Source organism: Kogia breviceps, chromosome 3, assembly GCF_026419965.1.
Source record: "Kogia breviceps isolate mKogBre1 chromosome 3, mKogBre1 haplotype 1, whole genome shotgun sequence".
Taxonomy (NCBI): Eukaryota; Metazoa; Chordata; class Mammalia; order Artiodactyla; family Physeteridae; genus Kogia; species Kogia breviceps.
The window spans coordinates 5,782,600-5,801,519 of record NC_081312.1 but is presented as its reverse complement, the minus strand read 5'-3'; the positions used below and the strand labels follow the sequence as shown (position 1 = coordinate 5,801,519).

Genomic DNA, 18,920 nt, shown 5'->3' with positions numbered 1-18,920 from the left:
TGTTACAGCAAATATATTCTGCTTGGTTCAGACCTACTTCTGAATAATGGAAAATAGAGACATGGTTCCAATTCTAGCTAGAAAAGCTGTCATGGTGAAGGTAAACTTTTAATCTTCTATAGGCAAACAGCATACATTTTTATTTCCAGAGCAACAGCTTTGGGGAAATGTTTGAACATTCTCTTAAGAGCTTTGTGGTTAATACATTGGGCGTCCAACCAATGCTTTTCTGGGTCTTTAAGGGCCTGTTGGAGTGCTTTAAACAATTGGAGGCCAATTTTTAGGAAGCAAAAATAAAGAGCGACTCCTAGTACGGTGACCATTTGCATTCAGATTCTCTTTGGGGGGGGTTATTGTAAGAGGTCGGGCTGGAAGAAGGACTGACATTAATTCCCTGTAATTCCAGGAGGCTTCGTGCTCCATTCTAGTGGAGGGTTCCATTCCCACACAATTGGGAAAACACTTTTGTTCCTGAGTGCTTTAAAATCCCAGCCCCAGGAATTCCCTCTAGAAAAGCAGACTCCCTTCTCCTCCCCCGCAAAAACAAAACAAAACTCCAAGGAAAACCACTTTGGGACAGGGCTTTTGGCCCGGGATGGACATAAAAGGCACAAGGGAACTCTTTGAGGCACCTTCCAACCGGGCCTCACCTGGATCTACGGAACTGTGGGACTCTGTCGGGCCGGGCCAAGGCGGGTTGATGAGGGCGGCACGACCCTCTAGAGCACAGGCGGCAGGAGGAGAGGGGATCCCCAGGCGCCCCCAAGACACGGGACCAACGCCAGGGAAGGAATGCCACCCCAGCCTAGGAGGCCCGCCCCTCGCGCGCGGCGGTTGGGAAAGTGGTGGTGGGGGGGGTCCGCTGGCAGGAGTTTTCAGGAGTCCTGAAATGCAATTCCCCACGCACGGAAAGGTCGCCAGCGCGGGCGCACGCCGGGGGGTCTGGGGAGGGGGCGGCGGCGGCGGCGGCGGCGGGTGGAGGAAAGGCGGCCCTGCGCGCACAAAGGGGCCCCGGGCCCGCGGCCTCCCCGCCCTTGACCTTGGGTCTCCGCCTCCATCCATCTCCGCGCGCTGCCAGGGAAGAGGGCTGGCCCGGGGCCAGGGGCGAGCTCGCCGGGCGGCTTCGGAGCCGGGGACCAGGGGGGAGGATATCGGAAAGAAAGACTCAAGGGCAGCAAAGTGCTCCGAAGAAACCTGCATTCCAACTCCCCCGGCTCTTGGGGCGTCTCCGATTCACTGCACGCCTCCGCCCCCGAGGAAAAGTTGCACGGAGGAGCGAAGGAAGCCCCCTCCCCTCGGCTAACCCTACGACTCGCCCGCCCCCCGCCTTCCACGGACCCGGGCCGAGAGGGGGAGGGGAGCTGTCACGGGAGGAAGAAAGGAGCGCGCCTTCCCGGCCAGGCCAGACGCGGGCAGGGTCAGCTGCGCCTCCGCCCGCCCCTCGCCGCCCAGCTCGGGCAGCTGGCCCATTAAGCCCCCGAATTATGCATGGGCCTGAAGCCCCCTCGGCCCTCCCGCCCCTGGAAGACGCAGTCTACGTGGGCGGCGGCCGGGGGCCGGGAGGGCAGGAAGGAGTGACTGATGGTCGCACAGCCGCGCGCCCGGGGCGCAGACCGGAGAGGCCGCCGGAGAGTCGGCGAGCCCGGCTGCCCCGCGGGGGCCAGACGCACCCAAAGGCCCTCGAGCAGAGCCTCTGCACCCCCGGCGGGACCAGGACCGGCCGAGAGAGGGGCACCGACCGCAGGGGAGGCCCCCGGAGCGGTCGCGAAGTTGCCAGAGTGTCTGCCCATTTCCCGTACGAGGTGGCGGGGGGGGGGGGGGGCGGGGGTTCCGGCCGCCCCCTCGCCCCTGCCTGAGCTCTGCACCACCCGCCGCGGAAAAGGCCATTGTGTGCCCGGTCTTGGCAGAGAAGGGAGACTAATGGACCCCAACCTTGGAGGCCGCCCCGGAGGGCGGGGCCTAAAGTCCCCCGCCGGTGTGGCAGGAGGCGCTCCGTCCCCGCCCCCTCCCACGGGGGAGGGGATGGTTTGCAGGTGGTGGGCACCGTCGGGGGGAGGGGAGGGGACTAGGCTGGGGGCGGGGGAGTCGTTGGGGGTTGGGGAGTCGCTGGAGATCCGGAGAGGCGGCCAGAGGAGTCTTACAGTTTGTAACCGTCAGGACACACGGGGGAAATTGCGTTCGTGGTGAGGCAGGTGCCGGCCGGTTTCATGGGAGCGGGAGAAAGGGATTCAGTCTCAGACTTGGGAGGATTTAGGTGTCCATCTTCCCCCCGTAACGCGCCAACGACCCAGGCCCCAAAGCGCAGGGCAGCCTCGGAAACCCTCAGAGTCGGGCATTCCCCAGAGCAGGCTGCTTTCGGAGTCTGGAACCGCTGTGCTCCGGGCGGGCAGCACGACCCCGACCCCAGAGTGTGGACCTTGTTTGCTGTCTTAGGCCTCATTTGTTTCCTCTCTCCTTCCCTCCGAAGCAAAGGCCAGATCAGGAAAATTACATACTTCTTTCTCCCAGCGAATAAAGTCACCTCGCCTCCTTTGCAGGGAAAGTTTTACAAGCCAATGATGTCAGCGATGCGGGGAGAAGACCACACTGTTTAGATTTCTTAATTGGCTGGCTTTGAACTCGGGGGTGGGAGGGGGAAAGAATCCACTCTGGCTCCCTTGGAGAACTTAGTTCTGTGGGGTCTACCAACCTCAAACGTTTTAGCCAGTTGCTGGGGTGGGAGGGGGTCATCAAAGGTCTGTCCTGTTTCTCCTTAAGGGAGAGGAAGAACCCTAGACGACTGTGGTCACACGGAGCCCAAGACAGGCAGTCCCTGGCCCTCAGCCGCAGGGGAGGACCCCTAGAACCCAGCTGGGGGCTATGCTCTCCAGACGCCATGCTCTGGCCCAGAAAAGCCTTTGAAATAAAGCCAGCGTTTCCTCCACTACTTTCAAGGATCCCCTTGGTACCTGATGTCAGGAGAACAAGCGTGTTTTCTGGACACTGCTGGGTTAGACAGGCATCCTCCCTCGTGCTCCATCACAGCCCAGGCTCTGAGGCTGTCAGGCCGCGGGGCTCTGCACATGCGGGCTCTTCTTGGGTGGGCGAGGACCCACGCACCTGCCGGCACCTTTGAGTCTGGATTCATCTGCCTGCGCCTAAGGCTGTGTCCACACGTGGAACATGAAGGCAGTGGAAGCTGCCCGGGGTATTCCGCCAGGGTCAGCAGCCCTGATCAAATACTGCCTTGGCTTAGAGAACCAGCTTGCTGTCTCAGGCTGGGGGATGCACCCCGCCCTCGGTGGTAGGTACATCCAAATAACTGCCTTCTCCTCTCCACACCAGGAGGGGGGGATTCTGACTTCTCACGTTCAACGAAAGGCCCTTTTTGTTGCTGTTTTGCCACCCAAAGGAGCCTGCGGTCCCAGTTTCCATGCTGTCTGAGCAGCGGTAGGCAGCCCTTCTCCCAGACCTGTCTCTCATTCAAGTGGTCCTACCTCTCCCTCCCAGGCCTCCCCTCCCACACCCACCTAGCCTCAGCACTGACTCCTCCTTCCTGAGCACCCCCCACGCAAGGGGGCCTCCAGAGCAAAACCAGCAGGCCGGGGGGAGAGCCCTAAGGACACCAACTTAAAAGTAAAATGAAACGAAGCCTTGCCTTCTCCAAAGAGGCCTCCCTACCCCTGAGTCCAGCTAAGGGCCCCCAAGTCCTGATCCTCCCCGCCCTGCCATCTGGAGCTCCTCCCTGGGCTCAATTCCAGCCAAGCTGACACTCCTGCCCGCCTAGGTCAATGGCTGCCACCTAGCAGTGCCTGGGCCAGGATGGGTCCGGATTCTGTGGGACCTGAGGTTTAGACAATGCGGGACGGTCCTCTTAACAAGAAAACAAATACCAAGCCAGATCTACAACACTGGGGACAGTGCCCAGAGCCTAAATTCCATCAATCTCACAGTGCATGCCCCAAATCCTCCCAGAAGAATCTTCACAGCTTGGAGCAGAAAGAGACCCTGTTTTATCCTTCAGTGTAATAGTTTTCATTTTCAGCCACCAATTTCTTCAAAGAAAACCTACTTCCTAAGCCCAATATGTAAAAAATGAGGAAAGTCCCTGAATGAACTTGCTTTATTCAATAAAATTAAACTTTTTGGCTTCTTAAAAAAAAAAAAGGAAGGGAATTTAGGTGGAAAGTTGAAGTCCACCCCCTACCCTGCTGCCAGGCTCCGGCAGCTGTTAGAAACCACTGGTGGCTCCTTCTCATATTTTGGCTAAGGAAGTTCAGGCCCAGAGAGGGGTAGGGTCTGCTCAAGGTCACACAGCATGCGGGCCACAGGTTTGGGGCCTGCCCCTCCCCGCACTGCATCCAGTAAGCTCACCCACCTGTTACTAACCCTACCCTGGGTGGGGGTCAGCTCCTAACAAGACAGACTTGCACAGACGGCAGTAGGCACAAAATCCACAGACATGCCTAAGACAGGGCTGGGGGGTCCACTGTCCTGATTCCTTCACCCCACACTAGACCCCAAGTGCCATCACGGAGCTTCACCCTTAGGGTGGAAATCGGGAGCAGAAGGGGCCCGCGTCAGCCACAAAGACCCACGTGAACCCCGGGCGGCCTGGGCTCCGTGGAGATGACGCGGTGAGGACCTCATGCCACCCTGCAAAGGTCACCGGCTGGGAGTCAGGAGCCTCGTAGACACAACCGTGCCACTGACTCACAGGGTGGCTGTGCAAGGCGCCTAATGATTCTAGGACTCAGTTTCCTCGTCTACAAAATGAAAGTAATATCTGATTCACCGCCTTGGTGGGGCAGAAACAGTGGATGGGAACGTGGGATGACATATGACCAGCGGCAGCCCAGGCCTCACCACAGGAAACAGCATGACTGCCGGAGTTTACACCATGGGCCCCTATTCACTGGCTGTGTGACCTTGGGCAAATGACTTAACATCTCTGTGCTTCAGTTTCCTCTTCTGTCAAGTGAGGTTGCTAGGAGGATTAAATCGGTTAATATGTGTAGAACTCTTCAAACAGTGACTGGCACGTTGTAAGTTCTAACAAGGATGTTGTTAAATTAAAAATCCAAATATGAAAAACTCAATCTTTTTGTCTCCTCGGTGAAAAGAGGAATCAAGGGCACAGGGGCTGAGAGCCAGGCTGCCTTATTTATATAACTTACTGACGTAGAGCCCACTCCGAAGAGATTCTACAGCTGCTGGTTATGCATTAGTCAGGCACGAAAATTAGGCGGGGAAAAAGCTGTCAAATGCCTAATAAAAAACTTAAGTCAACTACTAACTATTTACTGTCAAATAAAAACCCTAATAATAATAATAATAATTGAGGCTGAATGCTGGTTAGGTTCTCCGCTTGGGAGCCCAGTGCCTTTTTCTCTCACTCTCTTCCTTTACTTTCCTTCCCCCTTCCTGCCCTACTGCTGGAAGCAGGGATCCAACCTATATAAATCACAGATAATAAGGTCCAAGACCTAAAAAGGGGAGAAAAAAAATGACCCTTTAGCTGACCGGTATTTCTTGTCTTCTTAATTCAATACAACTTCCAAGTACGACTCAGTGCTACAGGCACGTTGCGGAGCTGGTGACACGCTTTGCCGTGGTTTGGACAGTTTACCAAGGTACCTGCCATCTCCTGCCTCCCCGGGAGGCCAACAGGACAGGGACCACTCACCCTCGTTTACAGGTGAGGAAACCAGTCGTCCGTGAGGGGAAATGGCTTGCCTCAAGCCACAGGGCTGGGCAGCCTGGTGTGGCCAAAGGTCACCCTGTCCCTATTCAAGAAAAACGGGGTCTGGACTCAGCCTCACCAGCAACCAGTTACACAAGCTCAGACAAGTCTTGTAATAGGCAAGAATGGGGACTCAGCAAAGAGATCCTTCCAGCTCAGGCCAGGAGGCCAGAACCCCCATGCACCCCACTGGCGGCTCTATTATTAACAGTTAAGAATCCACAGGGACCTACTATATGCATACATTGTCTAAACCAAACCTTAGAACAAGCCTGAATGGTAAGAAAGATTATCTCCGTTGTACAGCAAACGGAGATTTGGAGAAGTGAACATTTGGCTGTAGGTCATACAAGTCACTGGCAAAACCCCAATGCCAGCCCTGGTTCATCTGAATTCACATTTTATTGCTTGCTTTTCTGCCACCTTCACCAGGAAGTGTAGGCAACTGTATGAGGATGCCTGGGACTGTGCATCAAGGTTTCTGGGGGCCTGGGGCCTCCTGGCAGTATCTCCAAGTGTCATACCCGGGACAGTCTTCAAAGACCACCTTGAACGGGGTCTAGAGATAGTGCCTGCCACCAATGGCTCCACCAGCCGGGCAGAATTAGAATACCTCTTCTCCCTAAAGGCCTCCACACCCTGTGCCATCCGAGGAAGCCAGGCAGACCTGAATCTGATTCCACTTTGCTGTGTGACCTCGGGAAAGTCCCTTAACCTCTCTGAGCCCCAGCTCAAAGTGGGATTAGAAATATCTCTATTTCAGAGTGGGGTTAATGGTATCTGTTTCAAGACTGACATCTATTTCAAGGTGAGGTAACCCAAGAAAAGCACCTGGCACAGTGTGGGTGACCAAGTTGGCCCCCTCTTCCCCACCATCCACAGGCCCTGCCCAAGCACTGAGGTCAGCCCTGCAATGCCCAGCACCCCAGCCGGAGCCCAGGGCCATGTCTAGAACACTCCATGACTCCTTGGTGCAGACAGAACTAGTAATTAGCTGTCACGATTTAATAATAAAAAAAAGATATTTCATGCCACAACACACATGGATTTAACTAATCTTAATTTGAAGGGAAAATAACAACTCTTAATATATCAAATGCAAGTTTTTAAAACAACCTGCAAGTGGGGTTTATCTCCAGTTTCCAGCACAAGCAAGTTATTTAGCTTCTCCCACCGGCCAAGCTAATATTCTTTTTTTCACACTTATTTATTTTTTACAGTCTGAAACAAACGGTCTCAGAGCAGCATGTAAATCCTCTAGCTGAGCAGAAGCCCTTTTCTGAAACGCATTTTGTCACTGGGACCCCAAACCAAAGCCCTGGTCTGTGCCCTGCCTGCTACGTGAACCCCACCCACTACCCGCAGACACACCCCTGGCCCTTCCCAGGTTCCCAATAAAGACGTACAGAGCGGGTGGAGCCATCACACCAAGGACCTGCCCGCCACCTCCAGCCCAGGGGGACCAGCCACCTCCTGTCACCCACTGCCTGGCTCCTGCATTTCTCCAGAAATCGGACATTTGGGGTTTGGGAGGAGGAGCAAAAAAAAAAAAAAAAAAAAAGGCAAAAGGCAAACCTGTTTCTGACAGCTGATAGCTCATCCCTTCCGTGATAGCTTCTTTTGGTTACGGAAGGGGTGATGACATGCAAAAATGAAATACCTGTGATCAGGGGCTATAAAATAGGAATTCTGAGGAGGAATCTGGAGAGAATGGCTGAGAGAGATATCCAGAGTAAGTTTTCAAGATTCTGACTTAGAAAAGCAAGCACCTCATGCCACCAGGCAGGGTCCACACTCTTTTAAAAGATTTCTAGATGCTTCCACTTCTCAGTGGTCTTACCCAAGGCCAGACCCTGTGCTAGGTGGGCGCTTAACACCCTCACCTCATGGAATTCTGAGCATGAAGCCAAAAAAGTAAGTGCAGACAAGGAAACTGAGGCCCAGAAAAGTAAAGTGACTTGCCCGGGTGGGCGCATAAATCCCACCCTGGCCGACGGGCAGCAGAGCCTGTGCTCCTTCAACCCCTCGGACCCCACCCCCAGGGCGACCCGCCCTCAGAGCTGTCACCCTATGACAGTAATGTGACTGAAGACAAGGGAAGGAGGGGAGACACACTGGACAGGACATGTGAGAGTCGTCCTGAGGTGGTTTCTGATGATGGCATCCTCAGAACCCCATGGAAATTTCTCCCCGACCCCAGGGAGACCCACAGGAGATGACGGAGCCAGGGAGAGAGCCGAGCGTCCATAAGGGAAGGGGGAGGGTGCTCATATTTGTAGTACGTGCCCCGTGCACCAGGCACATGTCATTTAAACGTCGTGAGTCTTGTTAGGTAGGTTCCCAGATGAGGAAGCCGCAGCTCAGAAGGTCAAGTCACAATGCGAGGGGCCGACAAGAAGCAGGGTGGGGTGCACACTTGGGCTCTCCAGCATAGACCTCAAACCCAGACACCCCTCTACCCCCCTTCTCCTCACCCCTTCTCAGGATGCCCGTCCCACATAGCAGCTCAGAGACTCATGCTCTTTGCAAAGCCTAGACCCCACCCATCTCCCCTCCCAGGCTTTACTACTCCTGCTCCCCTTGATGGATGGGTCCCCCAGCCCCATCAGAAGCCTGCACAGAGGCAGGGAGAATGCAGCATGAAGGGATCTGGAGAAACGTAAAGAACCCCTATACAGGCAGACATGTATCAGATGCCTGACCCTGAGTCAGATCGCCAGCCAAAGCCCTTACCTCTGACCGACGCCAGCCTTCTGTCTGCAGATGCGCCTTGGACACAAGCTCCAGGGACCTCCTCCACCCTCAGCTCGTGGTCAAGGAGCAGCGCCCCGGACCTCTACCGCACACATCAAGGGCAGGGCTTCTCACACTCGGGCCGTGTCCCCCAAGCAGGACAGAGCAGCGGCCCAGATGGCCATCCTCTCACATGCTCCCACCCCCCGGATGTTCTTTCAGGTGGGGCTGTCCGGGGCGGGGGAACAGTAGTAGGTGCTCAGTTGTTGGTTGAATGAATGCATGAATGAATGAATGAATAGCCTCCAGGAGACAAGGCTTCAGAAACGTCCTCCTTCTACTCTCCTACTTCTCTATCATTAAAAAAATAATAATAAAGGAAGAGTTAACTATTTCTTTTAGACCCGTCTCTCGACTACCATCTCGAAGAAAGGGTCCAACCCTGGTGTCATGATCTACAGAATTCCAACACAGCTCTCACCCTGCCCTTAACGGTGGAAGGGATCCCACACATTTACAGGCCAGCCCTGCCCATCCATCTCTGGAGCCCTGCCTCTAGAAGCACCTGGCAGGAGGAGAGCTGGGACCTGCCTGTCTGGACCACACTCAGACTGTGAGCTCCAGGAAAAGCGGGACCCTCACGACCACGTGGGCACCTCGCCTCAGACAGCCAAGCCGGAGGCGGAGTCCCACAGGTCAGCAGTCCCCGCCCCGACCGGCCAGCTCTGGGGACAACAGCGGAGCATGCACAGGCCGGAGCAGCCCCCTGCCACGGCCGGGGGGCAAGAAAGGAGAGGCCTGGGCGAGGCCAGCGGTGCCAGCGGCTGGGCCAGCAGCTGTGTGGAGTTCCGGAAGCCCGGGTGGAGGAGCGCCTGTGATTCCTAGTCCTCTCTTAAAATATAAAGACTCAATTATCTTTGAGCAGCTTGCTTTACACATGAATTGACACATTTATTTTACAATAAATAACTGAAAGTTATCTGTGTTTCCTTTACTGTTAATCTACACAGAGAAATAATAAACAGGGCTTGTCTACAAAAAATGCAACTACTGCAGTCCTCAGAATTCAATTAAGCTAAAATAATTAATGCTCCCACCATATTAAATGACTATACATTTGAGCCACTGAAGTTTTGTTCTTTAATCTTTCCTTTTTATTACAAAAAAAAGAAAAGAGAAGAAAAGTTGGTGCCAAAGCAGGGAGGGGAAAAAGCCAAAAGGGAAGCTGCGAAGGAAAGAGCATGATAGGCTGTTAAAGTGGAAATGGTCGTCTTCGGCTGACACAGCATGGACACTGTCTTGTGCTTTCGATTAAAATAACATTTTAAATGCTTCAAACAAACATATCTCTCTAGACTTCTAAGGAATTCTTTTACATATTTCTTCAAGAATGAAGAAATCCACTCGTCCTGTTGCTGAACAGAAAGGACCAAGAATATCTTTCGTCACACATCGAATAAAAATACCGTAGGCCACTGCAATATTACAACCCAAAAAGGTGGGGGCGGTGGCAGGGGACAGGGGGGACAGAGGGGTGAGGACAAAGCTGCCTTGGAGATTAACTTTGCCTTTTACGAAATCATATTTAGCCGCTTCCTTAAACAAACCTACCCACAATGATCTGCAGCCTCTGATTGGAAAATACCTTCAATGTGAAATGAGGATTCGGACGGGTTCTGGAGAAAGCAGGAAGAAAGCCCTTCCACTGAAACATGAATTAGGGGAACGTCTCGTCGGCGGAAGCCACCCTGAAAGGTCTGTGTGCACTGACGCCAGGGGTTTATACCACTGGAGAAAACTATCCCTCTAGCGTCAGACAAAGAGAAGAAACACAGACAAAAGGGGCCCAACACCTTTGAGGATCATGGCTCCGGCCCTAAGGAAGGAAGGATCACTCAGATCTACGCGGTGCTCTGAGTAACCAGGGTTTACAGGACTTTGGCCTGAACATGTCAGACACTTTTCTCAACGCCCTTGGCAACTTAAGAGTGTGGGAGACTTCACGCTAGGACACCCACAAGAAGGCCAGCCGCACAGGCCAGTCTGGTTAGACGGGGTCTCCCCAGGGCCCCGCCGGTGCCTGCAGGAATCTGCACAGCACCGCAGTCTCTTCACAGGAGAGAGAGTCCATTAATCCCACTGTACAGATGGGCAAAAGGAGGCCCAAGGTCACAGGGCTGCCAGGTGGCTGCCACAGAGCAGCTGGGCTTGCTGCATCCCCCTAACTGCCTGCTGGGGGCTTCCTGGCCAGGCCCATACATCTCACCCGTGGGAGCAGAGCAGCCCACTTCCATCAGGCTCACCCCGCAAGGACCACGCAAAGCCTCAGTCCGTCCGGTCCGTTTTGGACAAAGACACGGTGGAGATGGATACACAAACTTCCCAGCCAGGCACGTGCTTGAGCGCTGCCACACCAGAAGGGACCCCCAGGAGAAGAGTTCCACTAGCAAAGCATCTGTGGAGCCTCTGCTCCTTGAACGCGCACACCAGGCCTGCCAGGACTGTCCCTCCTGGTGACACGTGGAGAAACCGAGGCTCTGACCCTGAAGGTAGTCCGAAGTCTATCAGCAGGCTCCAAACCCTCGCCTGCACGAACTCTGATAGCGTCTTGCTGCAGGACAGACTGCCGTCTCTAGGAAACACAGGCCAACCAGGGCCCTGAGCTCAGAAGTACGAACCGGAAGCAAACACTCTGGGCTGCGCGGAGCACAGGCTCCCTGGAAGAGGCTCTGGCGCGCCGTGACCTTGACCTGGAGAGGACTTGGTGCAAACTCCCTGTGGTAAGCCGACCTGCCAGAGGACGCAAGCCTCTACACCTGTCCTTCAGGTGCTAAAAGCCAGCTGTCCAGGTGACCGGCCAAGTGGGCATTGCAGAAGGTACGGCCAACCTCCCCAAAGGGGCACGTGCTCCAGCAAGTTCTCACAGGCCCCTCCCCAGACCTACGCCTAGGATCAGGCAACATCAGAAGGGGCCTCTTTGGACGGATGGGAAACTGAGGCCAGAGAGCAGAGGAGAAATGAGAGCCCCGACCACACGCAACGTCTCATTAAGCCTCACAACCACCCGGGCGAGATGGGTCTCATTCGCGCCACTGCACAGACGGGGAAACTGACTTGCCCAAGTTGCGAAGAACGAATTCCACCCAAGATTATCTGGTTCCAAAGCCAGAGACTAAGCCAAGAAAGCCTGCAAAGGGAGGGCCAGCTGGCCTTCCGAATGTCCCTCCTGTCCTCCTGGCCACCTACGGATCAGGCCCCACAATGGAGCCTGCTGCCAAAAGCACAGCAACCATCATCAGCCCACTGGACCTCTCCGAGCTCCAGGCCCGTCTCCTCCTGAGGGTCACTGGACGGTGGCCCCTCAGCAAGGGTGAGCCCACCTGTGGCCCCATCCTGGTAGCCCCCGGGCCCTCCCAGCACCAGCACCCTCAGACAGAGGGCGAGCCCCCTACAGAACGAGGGGCGAGGGCAGGCCTGGGACCCGAGACGTGGCTTCGGCAGCGGCCAGACGAGTGCAACGTTCCATACCTGCAATGTTCTCCTGCTTGGGGCAGATGCCTTTCGTGGGTGAGAGCAGGTGGTCATCTTCGTCGGGGGTGACCTGGATCCCGATCTCCACCGGCTCGGACACTTTCCTGAGCTCAGAGCGTGAGGAGGGCGGCGGGCTGCCCTTGTCCAGGCCTTTGTCATAGCAGCCACCCAGGCTGCTGCCACACTGCTTCTTCTTGTGTTCTATAAAAACCAGGATGTCCCCCAGGGGGAAGTTCATCTGACACTGTCCACAGGTGAGCAGGTCAGGGTCGGGGCCACCCACCATCAGCCCCAGGCTGCTGGGCTCCTCTATCTCCAGACCCTCATCTTCCTCGAGGATGGTGGCCTCCACATGCTCAGCCTCTGCTGGAGAGAGAAAGGAGAAGGGAGGGGGGGGGGGCAGAGAAGACAAGATGGGCTTAGGCAATCACAGGCACCCAGCTCTCATTCCAACCCTTCCCCACCAAGAGGCAGGCCCCTCCGCTGCAGGATGCTAGACGTCACCACGTCCTCCCCACAACTCCTGGAGGCAGGGGGTTCACCATCCTGCGTGCAACAGATGGGCAAACTGAGGCTCCCGGAGCAGCGCTGCAGCAACCAGAGGTTTCTGCCTAAGTGGCACTGATCTTACTGCTTTCTAGTTTATTTCCTACCAATTTCCCTCCTCCCCCAAGTCAGCATAGGGACACACACATGACCACCCGCACATCCACACACATCTTGGTTTCACCAGAGACTGGGCCGCCTAGAGAGGTGTCTCTCAAACTTTGCAACATCTAAGAATCACCCGGGGGCTTTGAAAACCCCCCCACACCCAGGCTGCACCCCAGACCAGTTACACTGAGAGCCAAACGTCAGGCGGTCTTTCTTTTTTTTTTTTTTGTAAGATTCCCAGGTGATTCGGATGGGCGGCCAAGGCTGAGAGCCCCGAGCCAGAGCTGCCTCTCCCTGCTGAGGCTGCCCCCTCCCTTCCCTCCCACCTTTCATTCACGTCCTCCCCATTCATGAGACTCCTGCTTGCATTCCTCTACCTGAGACCTGGCAAGACAAGAAAACAGACAAGAAAACAGAAACCCAGACGGGTGTCCCAGGGCCAGTCCTTACGAGAGAAGGGAACCCACGGGCTCAGAAAGCAACAAGTGAGCGTTGGTTCAAAAAGAAATACTGAAAGACAGAAAAGAAAAAAAAAAAAAAGCAGGGAAGAGACGCTGCGAGTTGGCTGGCTGAGAGGGAACGGGCTTTCCTGCCAAATCCTCTGCTCCTGGTCAGCCCTGCACTGCTTTGTAGATTTCCCGACACTCACCAACTCCCCACTCTGTCCTTTTCTGTTTGTTGGTTTTATTGTCACTCCCAGAAAAAAGAAAAGAAAAGAAAAAATAATTCTTCAGACTACAAAAGCATTTCTTGGCAGATTACAAACCACACTTTCAACGGGCTGTACATTTTCATATTTCTTTAGCAGCCGATATATCTCCTTTCGTTCTTTTCTGTAGGGGGCACGGGACCCAAATATTTTGAAGCTAATAAATGCCTCAAAAAGCAGCAACCCCCTCAGGGAAAACTGGGAGACAAGGGCAGCCGAAAGCGTCATAAATAAGGCAAGTGGACGGTGAGGGTGCATATCCTTCCTCGGGGTCTGAGCAAATTCGGGGTGGAATTTTTCGAGAGCAAATGTCAGTCGTCATGTAGATAGCACAAGCGGCGGGGTCTTCAGAGAGGCAGGAGGGGGGCCAGAGGTCTGAAACCCGAGGAGGCAGGTACATTTTCAGTTGTACGGTATTTAGGAAAGGATAATGAAAACCACAGGAGAACAGAGGGAAGAAATGGAATGGGGGAAAACACATTCCGTGGCAGTGAAGTTATTGACGGGCCAGAGCCAAAGAACAGACAATTTAAGGAAAAAATTCTGTGGCATCTTCCATCCGACATATAAATCACTGTTCTGTATTTTCTGAACACAAGCTTCTTCAGGGCCTGTGAGAGTCCATGTGTAAGACCGAATAGACGGCACATGTAACATGTATGAACTAGGCATGCATGGGTCAGTGCACAGGTATGGCTGAGAAGGGAAGTGACAATTTGAGATCCCGCCTGTGCTTATAGAAAAGCAGACAGAACCCTCGATGAATTACACATAGAAACGCACTGGAAATGTGACCACACAAAAACACCCCACAGATGAGGAAATCCGAAATCTCTCGTCTGCATACCTCTAACAAAAAGAACCTATAAGGTGAGAGAAACAGTGTGGAAAAAGGCAGCCCCAGAAACCATTCGTTACACTTTAAAAAGGAACTGGAGTTTATTTTAAAAAGAGTTGGAAGACAATGCTACATAATTAATTTACCAATTTATTTTATGAAAAGATGCTTTGGTATGGTTAAAACGTAATCACAACCCTCACGCTGAATAGTGGTTCTAGGGGGGACTGGGTTCCAGTTTCCTGTGAACGGTTTGCCAGAACGTAGAAGGTAATTATTCGGTGCCTCTTTTCTCTTTAATGATCTAACATTGAGCAATGCTGTTTATATTGAAAAGCTCACACCTTTAATTACCAATTACATATACATAATTTCAGAGCCAAAGGAGAGGGCTGTGAAAACAGTTCTTTAGAAATATGAGAATGTATTGTAGGCCATTTCTAGAGAAGGAACTCTAATAAATGGGGGGGGGGGAGGATGTCAAAATATTGTTTTGTTAAAAAGAGAGAGAGAGAGAGAGAGAGAGAGAGGCACAAAGGAAATGTGCTAAAATGCACACACACACACACACACACAAAAACGACAAAATGAAATTGAGAATTCAAATGAAACAGGGGTGAGTTCTGTGGAGGTACCCAGGCCCTCCAGAGCAGGCCTGGCAGCCGGCTGCATCCATAAGGGCATTTGATAAACAGAAACAAAGACAACAGCTCATCCATCCAAATCCCAACTTGACCCTCCTTTCTGAGGACGGGGAGGTGTTCCCTGCCATCTAATTTCATCTTTGGTTTCCTTGTTTTGGTTTTGCTTGGTTTTGCTTTCCATTAACTTTTTCAGCCGAGTCCGTCCATCCGTACTCCCGGTGGGAGTTTGGGGAGGAAGCGTGAATATCTCCTCTCTGTTGGGAGGTTTTAAGCTACATAATTTCACCTTTCTTTGCTCTTTTAAAAGAAACACAGACTAATTTAAAACTGAGCAAAGGTCACCTGCTCATAAGTATCCCTCCCTCGCAGGATCCTCCATCTTTTGCTAAGGACTCTGTACCAGTACTTTTTTCCTTTTTCTCCTTTTTTTTTCCGTTTTGTTGTTTTGGTCACATCTGGTATTCTTTCCTTTATTTGGCGGCCTCTGCCTTTTCACTTTCCTCACGCAGCAAGCCCTTGTGAGCCCCAGTAATTGAGTTTGAAAATACCCGAAGCCGTTCACTGGGCTGCAGGTCTAATTTCTCCCTCCAGCCAACCAGCCTGAGCAGCCAGGCGCTGCTGGCGTCCCATCCCGCGGTCGGCTCTGAACTCGGGTCTCCAGACCCCAGGTCCAGCTCGCTGCCTCCTCCAAGGGCGCGCGGGAGAAAGAGAAACGCAAAAAAAATCCCCTCCCCCCCACCCCACTTGCAGCGCTGGAAGTAAAACTGCTTTGGGTGCCAGGGGCTTTCAGCCAACCCCAAGAATGGGGTTCCCTCCGCCTAAGCCCTGGCTTTGACTCTGCAGGAGGCACTTCCCAGGAAGGCAGCGACGTCACCCCGAACCCCAAAACTGTCAAATGTCTAGGCCAGAGCAGGTGGACCACGACAGCTTGCTGAATCTCATGTTCAAGGCCTTCGGAGACACCCCCAAAGACGGGCTGTGGTTTCACTTCCGCTGGCAGGCGGATACCGAGCTGGGCGTGTGGGGTGCATGTGTGTGCGTGTGTGTGTCTGTGTGTGTGTCCCTTCTTAGAACCCTGTCCCTCACAGAAGAAATAAAAGGAGAAAGAACCACTTGCCCAAGCTCAGAGGAGGGCAAAGTGAGACGGGCCTGGCCCCCACCCCAGAACCTTCCTTCCTCTGATCTGTGGGCACCTGGATGGAACCCACACAGCCTCAGAGAACCAGAGAACCGGGCCTCTGCTGGGACAGGCACCCAGCGGCGAGAAAGCTCCAGGAAAGTGAAAAGCCACGTACAAACGAAACAGCCTTTCAACTTCCCAGACCCTACATACCAGTCCCTCAGGCTGCCCTGTCCGGCGAACTTCTTCAAAAAAAGAAGGCAAAGATGAGGTCTTTTCCTCTGAGAGGATTTCTGCTTTCACGCAAAGCTCCCCGAGTGTCAGGCAGCCCTGGAAAATACTGCTGCCCTCACTAGTACAAGCTGAATAAAGTAGAGGGATGGCTAAAATGTTTGACTCATTAGGAGGAAAAATGAATGAGTGCAGCAGGCGACCTGTTTAAACGTCAGGTAGCGGACTGGGGTGGGTTCTGAAATGTGACGCCCGAAAGCACATGGACAAACGTGTATTTACACACACACGCTTACACATTTGTTGTAATTTTCCTTTACACCCAAACCACGTTTAATTCACAAGGCGAGGCCTCCTCCCAGCTGATAAATGCATTCAGAAGCAATGAAATCAGGGTTCGCGGATAACAATGGACGTTGCTGTTAAGTGGACAGGGAAGCACTTGGTCCTAAGACTCGCTCCCCCGTGCTTGGCTGGGAAGGAATTTGGGCAGAAAACAGATGGAAAGACATCATGAACACTGGCCCGGCCAAGCAGCCCACAGGCCCCCGGCAGCTGCAAAGGCTTAGCGGGCCTTACCTGGTCAGTGACTGCCCTCCACACACGCTGGGCTCCACGGGCCCCGCCCACCCCGGGTCTCCCCGAACAACTGCCCCTGCACCTGCCCTTCGGGGAATTCCAGCCAAGGGGCGGGCCTCCTGCTGTCCCCAGAGCACAGCGCGTGTGCCCTGCTGCACACACAGCGCACAGGCCCCTGTCCCCTTACCCCTGCACTGATTCAAATCCAAATCGCTATCCTGAATGGCTAAGCCACAGACCAGGAGAAACCTACATAGAATTATCGGTTCCGTGATGGGCGGGGGGCGGTGGATAGGGGAAGGGTGTGGGGAGGAGGGGTGCCAGGCTCTCAAAATCTTGTGCCACCAACGTCACAGCCGCCATCCTATTTGCACGAGCGTTCACAAGAAATGTTGAGCATCCGTCCGCCCGCCGGAGCCCTGCCTCTGACTGGAGACGTTACACCTGCTTCCTACGAAGACGGAGCCTTTGCCAGCCAGCCTGTACTCACCAGTAATCTGCCAGAGGATCTTTTCACTCTCCTCCCCGAGAACATTCAGGGAGGGGCCGAGACCCCAGGCGACACCTAAACGCCACTAAAACGCGCACTCGGCTCGACGGAGCACAACACTTTCTGAGCTCCCATCAATGTTTAATTTATTGGCTCCAAGAGAAAATAACAACCGTGTGTGCCGGCGGGGAGGGCTGCATGGGAAAGAGAAGGAGTCAATTCTTGGTGGAGAAAATAATCTACGACTAGATGACGCTTAAAGGCTCGACAAGACAGTTATGAAGTTCTCCGCACAGAGGGAATCGCGCAGTGCCTGGCAGAGGAGTTGCAGATAAGCGGGGAGCCTCAGCCTTGCCAGGCACGTGTTCCGAGGACGGTCCTCGAGGGGCCACGAAGGGTCAGGATGCAGCCAGGTCCCTGCCCCCGCCTGCCCACCAAACCCCCGCCTCCAAGCCAGGACCTGGGGAGGGTGCAGCTAGGCTGGTTGGCGACAGGTTCCACAGAGAGATGAGCTCTCTCTTCCCGGACCACCTGCCCTCCAGGGAGAAGAGCTGAGGACTCCGGCCCGTTCCAGGTGTCACCCAGACCCCGAGCCTCCTTGAGGCCCTCAAAGGCCACCTCCCCAGCGCCCTCAAATCAGCTGCAGGGACGGGCACACACCAGGGCCGGCCACCACCCCACAAGGCCCTGTCTGCTCCAAGCCAGACGCAGCGCACGCCTCAAAATGAAATGATCAAGCTTTCTGACATCTGGGCAGAGAGAGAAGGATGCCAGGGCACAACCCTATCCGTAACGTGGATTTCCCTTCCCGTGAAAATGACCCAGGGTCTGGCTGACTGGGCCCATCATGGGAAAGGCCGGGGCTTGGCCTGCATTTCAGGAAGGCGGAGATTCCTGATCCGAGGAGAGGTTTGGGGTGCAGGAAGAACCCAGCCGGTAGACTCCAGGCGGGGCGTTCTGAGATATACATACACACATTGTCCCCCATGCCCCCTGCCTGGTCTCAGAATACTTTAGCATGTTAAATAAAATCAGCTCACTGAAACACACCCTAACTTGCTCCATGGACTCAGTCCAACCTCTCCCCCCTCCCCCACTGCATCCACCTCTCCAGATCCCGCAAAACTTGAGCTCCGGAGGCCGGGTCTCACACATTCAAAAGCAGGAAAAAGAGCCCATTAAGGAAAGCAGCGTTCAGGTGTATTCACAGAGCCCGTCCACTACTAAAAGGTTACTAAGAAAAAAGTCAAGTCCATGATACCAAAGAATGGAGTGACCTATGTTTTGAGAAATAAAATAGTTCTTTAAAGAAAAAAGAAAAAAAGGAAAGGTACAGAAATACTTCTAAATACATTCAGAAGAGTCCATAAAATTGCAAACACCTTACATCTTCAGAGACACAACAGAGCTCATAATGGTGCAATATAAAAACATTCTTCGGGGCCCAACGAAGACATTTGTTTTATTTAACGCTGTGCTTTTTCAAAGGTGCTAAACAGAAGAAAAGAAGGACCATCCATACAGGATGCTGAACTACAAGCCCTAAACTGGAGGAGATTCTCTGAGGCTGACAGCAAAATAGCAAGAGCGGAAGCTGCTTTCAGCATCTCGTTTCCAAGGTAGAAATTTAAACATGATCCTCCACCCCTTTTTAAATTCTTAGCAGGGC

At 53.7% G+C, this 18,920-nt stretch overlaps 2 protein-coding genes across 5 annotated transcripts in view; both read right to left on the bottom strand.

Moving 5' to 3' along the window:
- The window catches only part of SETD3 (SET domain containing 3, actin N3(tau)-histidine methyltransferase), a 206,915-nt gene that overhangs the window by 28 nt on the left and 187,967 nt on the right, over positions 1 to 18,920 (bottom strand). The gene's annotated exons all lie outside the window — the stretch shown is intronic.
- BCL11B (BCL11 transcription factor B) overlaps positions 1 to 18,920 on the bottom strand; it is a 91,102-nt gene that overhangs the window by 65,344 nt on the left and 6,838 nt on the right. For 2 of the 4 annotated variants that reach the window (XM_059057140.2, XM_059057142.2), the window contains exon 2: positions 11,984 to 12,352. In XM_059057140.2, the coding sequence (XP_058913123.1) occupies positions 11,984 to 12,352 (369 nt within the window). The remainder of the gene's footprint in view (positions 1 to 11,983; positions 12,353 to 18,920) is intronic. The other 2 variants (XM_059057141.2, XM_059057143.2) reach the window with 1 other exon arrangement.